The sequence below is a fragment of the Schistocerca gregaria genome, chromosome 3, assembly GCF_023897955.1.
Source record: "Schistocerca gregaria isolate iqSchGreg1 chromosome 3, iqSchGreg1.2, whole genome shotgun sequence".
Lineage (NCBI taxonomy): Eukaryota > Metazoa > Arthropoda > Insecta > Orthoptera > Acrididae > Schistocerca > Schistocerca gregaria.
The window spans coordinates 907,581,434-907,588,077 of record NC_064922.1 but is presented as its reverse complement, the minus strand read 5'-3'; the positions used below and the strand labels follow the sequence as shown (position 1 = coordinate 907,588,077).

The 6,644-nt window shown below is 38.5% G+C and overlaps 1 protein-coding gene across 1 annotated transcript; it reads left to right on the top strand.

The window, feature by feature from the left end:
• The first annotated feature begins 3,287 nt into the window (after positions 1–3,287).
• On the top strand, positions 3,288–4,928 carry LOC126355670 (uncharacterized). Its single transcript, XM_050006035.1, has 2 exons — positions 3,288–4,032; positions 4,831–4,928. Exons 1-2 carry the CDS (start codon positions 3,288–3,290, stop codon positions 4,926–4,928), a joined length of 843 nt encoding a protein of 280 aa, XP_049861992.1.
• The last annotated feature ends 1,716 nt before the right edge of the window (positions 4,929–6,644 follow it).

Genomic DNA, 6,644 nt, shown 5'->3' with positions numbered 1-6,644 from the left:
AGCAAGAGATCTATGTTCAATAACACCTTCAGTTTCAACCTCCTGAAATAAATGACCACTCAAACCAACATCACTACTGTCTGTCATAATACAAAAGGGTAGAGACAAATCTGGTCTGAACAATATCTGACTTTGACACAACTTTCCTTTGATCTCATTGAAAGCATCCTGACATTCCTGATTCCAATCCGAAACCATATTCTTCTTCAAATGTTCACACAAGCATGAATCATTCAAAGCTTGGCTGCTATAAAATATTCTGTAGAATCCAGATACCCCAAAAAATGATTTAAGCTGTTTTTTGTTGCAATGAGTAGGAAAATTAGCAATACCATCAAGCTTCCCTTTATCAGGTGCAATTCCTTTCTCAGATATAAAATGTCCTAAAAATTTTACTTGTTCCATACCAAACTTACACTTACCTATTTTTAAAGTCATACATCATGATTCCAATTTTGAGAAAAACATCTCCTCACACATCCAAATGTTGTTCCCAAGTCTTTTCAGTGACCAAAATGTCATCAACATATACAATTAATTTTGAACTCATTTCACTTCCCAAGACCAAATCCAGAAATTCTACTCAATACTGAAAACACTTACCTCAATACAAAAATGCAGTATACTTACTAGAATTAATTTCAAGTGGAATCTGGTGAAATTCAAAAGTCAAGTCAAAAGTAGGGCCTACTCATGAATCTTACTTACTTACTTACTCACTGGTCATACCGGACTCGAGAGTCTATTACCGCAGCAACATATTTTCACCATCTGTCCCTGTCTTGGGTTATTTCCTTCCATTCACCTGCAATACCTAGGCTCCTCAAATCGGCCTTCACATTGTCCTCCCATCTACGCCTCGGTCTCCTCACAGGATGTTTTCCTTCTAGGTGCCCTACCAGTACTCTGTGCACTGCCCTGCACACATCCATTCGAGCTACATGACCTGCCCATCGCAGCCTATTTGATTTAATAATACTGATTATGTCAGGGCTTGAATAGAGTTCGTGAACCTCTTCTTCATGCAGTTTTCGCCACTCTCCTCTAATGTCATCCCTTTTTGCTCCAAAAATTTTCCTCAAAATTTTGTTTTCAAATACTCGAAATGGATTTTCATTTTGCACAGTGAGAGACCAAGTCTCACACATATACATCATAACTGGTAGAATAATAGTTTTGTATATTCTAATCTTTAAATTTCTGGACAATATCCATGATGAAAGTAATCTATTCAGTGAGAAGTAGCACGCATTTCCCGCTCGTAATCTCTTCTTCAGTTCGGATTCAATCTCATTTCTCAAAGTGATGTACACACCTAAATACTTAAATGCATTCACTTTTTCAAGCTGCATGTCTCCAACTCTTAACATTTCCTGATCTACTGCTGTTGGCATGCTAGTAGTAACCAGGTATTTAGTTTTGTCTTCACTTATCCTTAGACCTACATCTTCACTAGCCTTGATTAACGCATTCGCATTTGCTGTTACAGATTCTTTTCTATTGCTAATGATGTTTAGATCATCTGCATATCCTAATATCTTAATATTTCCATTTAACTCCACACCCTCTGAATTATCTGGTGCCATTCATACAATATATTCTAGGACTAAATTAAAAAGTAGCGGAGAGAGGGCATCTCTCTGCTTAAGTCTGTTCTTTATTACATATTCTTCTGACTCCAATTTCCCCATGCATACTCTACCTTTTGTGTTTTTCAAACTCGCTTCTCTAAGTCTAACATACTTCTTTGGTATCCCAAGTTACAAAAGAATTCTACACAATTTAGATTGCAATACTGAATCATATGCTTTTGTAAAATCTATGAAAAGATTATGAACTGGTTTATTGTATTCCCATTTCTTTTACAAAATTTGACACAGGGTGAATATTTGGTCTATAGTTGATCTGTTCTGGCTTGGTGATCCCCCACAATTTCATCTGCATATGGTGTAAGCCTGCTTAGCAGAATATTCGAGAAAATTTTGGACAATAGTGGTAATAGCGATATCCCTCTATAATTGCTACAATCCATTTTGTCACCTTTCTTAAAAATTGGATCAGAATCGACTCCTGCCACTCTTCAGGTATCATCTGTGTGTTCCATACTTTAGTTATCACTTTGTGAACTACTTCCACCAATTTCTGTCCCCCATTTTTAACTAATTCTGCAGTTATGCAATTTGATCCTGGTGCTTTATGGTTTTTCAATTTGTTGATTGCATCTTTTACTTCCTTTAACATTGGCTCAGGTATCTGGGGTTCTGCTGTATGTATTTCGCACACCTGCTCATTTCCTGCTTCCTGGTGTACATTCAATAGATGCTCAAAATACTCCCTCCATTTACTTAATATAGCACTGGGGTCTGTCAGTATTCCTCCAGCACCCCCTCGAATTGCATTTGTTCTAACCTTGAAGCCCTTCCTATACCCATTTGTGTCTATACTCCATTCACCGAAACAAGAGATGTACTGTAAACATTGCAAGGCCATCGAGGGGTGTACAAGGCAGGGGCATCAGAAATTATAAAATGAAAGTCGTGTTTTTTATTATTTGGCACCTGAACATGGTAAAGTGATCCGAGAACTACCTTCCAACACCCGTTTTGACATTACATTAAAATTTATTGTCACTGAAAAAGAGAAATATTTAAGCTTTCAGTAAAAGTTGTTTTTTCGCGTTACTCTATATTTATCACACCATATCTCCTAAACTGTGTGTTGCACAGCAAAATAATTTTATAATTGCCTTCAGTAATATATTTTGATGATGTCTGCAAATTTTCTGCCCAATAGAGTCAGTAATAGTGAAGTAATAAATTAAAATCTAACGTCTGATGCAGAACTTTTACCAAACCATCATCCGAAATATAGTAAGTGACAAACTTTTCCCCTTTAAATATTTTTGTGGGTGTGTAAATGAGAAAAGTTTCAGAAAGGTTTGAATTTAATTTTGTATTTTGTTCGAATGTGATGGGTGCAACCGTTTGTCCTTTATGAGCGATGCATTGTGTGGTTCGCAGGTGCGGCGCTCAGTCAGTGTGGGCATCTCAGTTGCAGGTGTGAGCTCGTTAGTGGGTGCTGTACAGCGGCGATTTTAGGATATCTTAAGTTCATCTGTAAAGACACTTGAAAGACTAGTTGTTGATTACTAGCGTAAGTATATGTGTTTGTAGTCACACTGAGCATTCACTGTTTATGTGCACATCCAATAGAATCGCATGGTTTCTTATTTTATATATTCACTTATTTCATTAGCATCACATACGGCTGTCCTCATTATGTCATCCATGGATTCAGTGAGTGAGGTTGACGTGTCAGTTCTGATTCCACCAAAGAAGCGAGCAAAGAAGAAATCATTAAGTTCTTCTGAGAAGCACATGGTGCTTAATGTGTATAAAATGAAACTGTTACATCCAGAGCAGTCAATGAGTGACATTGTTTCAAAAACAGCTGCAGCTACAGGTGTTGGACATTCTTCAGTGTATCGTGTGATTAGTGAGTACAAGGCCAAGCACTATTTGAAGTCTCCCAAGAAAGGTAAAGTACGACAAAAACTTTCTGAAAGTTTTGATGACTTCAATACAAATGCGACACGAAGGAAAGTACATGAATTTTTTTTTCATAACGATTTGCCAACAATTGACAAAGTGCTTACAGTTGTGAACGAAGATGCAGATCTGGGCAGTTTTCGGAGAACTACATTTTATAAGTTATTGAGAGAAATGAATTTCAAATGTGTCCAGCATGGGCGCTATAGCATGCTAATAGACAGGGATAACATCATTTTATGGAGGCGGCTTTATCTTCGAACAATTAAACAGTTGAGAGATGAAGGCAGACCCATTTACTATTTGGATGAGACGTGGTTGAACGCAGGATGTACCCGAAGTTATGTCTGGGTAGATGACACTATAAATTCCTCAAAACAAGCCTTTCTGTCCGGATTATCCACCGGAAGCAAGGGCCCATCAGGAAAAGGGAAACGTCTGATTATCACACACATTGGCAGCAAAGCAGGGTTCATTGAAGGATGTTTGTGGACTTTCGAATCCAAGAAAAGTCGAGATTATCATGAGGAGATGTGTGCCGAAACCTTTGAGAAGTGGTTTCAAGATGTTATTCCTTGGCTTCAGGAAAACACAGTTATTGTTCTTGATAATGCGCCGTACCATTCTCGAGGAAAATAAAAAGTTCCCAATGCGAATTCCAATAAGCATGAAATATCAGAGTGACTAAAATCTAAAAACATTGGTTTCGAAGACGGTATGTTGAAGAAAGAGCTTTTAGATATAGTTAAAAATCACAGAACAGCACACAATGAATACGCAATAGATGAAATGGCGAAGAATGCAGGGAAAACTGTTCTCAGAATTCCTCCGTACCACTGTGAATTAAGCGCCATCAAGTTAGTGTGGGCCAGAATCAAAGGCTATGTTGCAGCGAAAAACAAAACATATAAAATACCGGAAGTTAAAGTACTGCTAGAAGAAGCAGTAAGACCAGTGACTGCAGAGGATTGGAACAATATGTCCTCCATGTCATAGAAAAAGTGGAAACTCAAATGTGGAAATTAGACTGCATTATAGAGGCGAGAGAGGAGCGGTTTGTTATAAACCTCAATGAAAACAGATCAATTTCGACAGAGTGAACCTTGTTTTGTCCTTTATCATTATTATTACTGGTATTGTTATTAAAATTAACAATTAATTGTGTTTGAATGGAGCGTTTTGTTAGTAACCTGAATGAAAATAAATCTGCTTCGACAGAATGAACTCAATTCAACATTATTTTAACATTATTGTTAAATTTATTGCGTACATTGTTGCCCAGGTTTCTCATGGTCCACTGTGACAGTTCGGCAGCCAGCCAAACGCCGACAGCTGCAAAGCGTGCACCAAGAATTTTCCACACCCCCACGTATCAAGTGAACACTGAATGCTTTCTCTGGAAACGAGCGTAGTCACTCACGTGACACTGTTTATGTTTTGTCCCAGCTCTCAGTGAATAGACTTGGTAAAGTTCCCTAATGTTTTTTGTTTTACTGTTTGTTTTCATTTTTGTAATTTGAATGTTCGAATAATCCCTCTTCTTTGCCTGTAGCCTACGACCAACTTACCTTCTCAAGTTCAAGACCTCCTGTCATTTTCTGTCTCCAATTCATCCCAATCTAATCGCACTTCTCTCCTTTCCTCTATCAACTTCTTGCATTCCTCATCAAACCATCGTTTCCTCCTGTTCTTCTTAATTGTACCTATTGTGACCTCCACTGCCTCTTTGATATTATTCTTCACATTGATCCACTGTTTATTTACACCCTTGTCTTGATCTTCGTGTGTCCTGAGAGCATCAAACCTATTTGAAATTTCTATCATGTACCTTCTTCTAAAGTTTTCATCATTTAGCTTGTCAGTGTTGAACCTAACAAGTTCTGCATTGTGACACCTTGATGTTGCTGTAGATAGCCATTGGTGAACTTTGGCAACTACAAGAAAATGATCAGAATTGCAGTCTGCTCCCCTGAAAGTCCTAACATTTTCTATTCTAGTGTGACATCTCCGATCTACAAGAACATGATCAATTTGGTTTCAGGTGTGTCCATCCAGAGAGACCCAAGTTGCTTTATGAATGTCCTTCCTTTTGAAATATGTGCTCTCAACAATCATCCCTTTTGAAACAGCACAATTAACCACCCTTGTGCCATTATCATTCGAAATGTTATGCAAACTCCCTTTCCCAATTGTAGGCCAGAATGCTTCCTCCTTCCCTATCTTTGCATTAAAATCACCTATGATTAATTTTGTATCATATGAGGAGAACTCATCCCACAGTTGATCTAGTTCTTCATAAAAGCTGTCTCTAACAACCTCTTCAGTGTCCTCAGTTGGTGTGTGTACATTAATTACTACTAGTTTATTCCACCTGCTGGACAACACTATAACTGATAGTCGGTCGCTAATGAACCTTATATCTCTGATTGCGTGAAGCACTTTTCCCTGTACTGTGAAACCTGTTCCAAAACTGCTACCCTCCCCCTGCCACCGAGTTTCTTGAATAGCTGTAAAGTCTACATCATGTCTACCTAATTCATCTAATAACGTCTGAAATGTTCCTGGCCTGTTCAAACTTTTAACGTGCCATGTTCCCAACCCGAAAGTTCCTTTCGGCCTGAATCTCTTCGAAGTAGGTTCCACCCAGAGATCCGAATGGGAATCTAGTTTACCTCCAGAATATTTTACCTCAAAGGGACCCATGCCCATTAATGTTGCTGATTCTTGATGAATAGATTTGATAGTAGGAGAAGAAGAAACAGGGATGGTTCATCACGCCATTGCCTGCTCCCCACCGGCTGTCCGCGACTGCTTATTTTTTGTATTCGCACTATCCTTCATATCTGAATGCCGTATCCCCTATCCGGAACCTGGGGACGCGCTGTGGTGTGGTGGTAGGGGCCCACGAGACAGACTCATGAATCTTGCATAATCAAATTTGTGTACCAGCTCACGCATATTCTCAGGGTTGTCATTCTCTCTTATAAGAAACTTACTAAGATATCTAGAGTCCAAAACAATTCTCATTCCACCATTTCTCTTACTTACTACAACCAAAGGATTATTGTAAGCCCTCCTACTTCTCTCAATTACTCC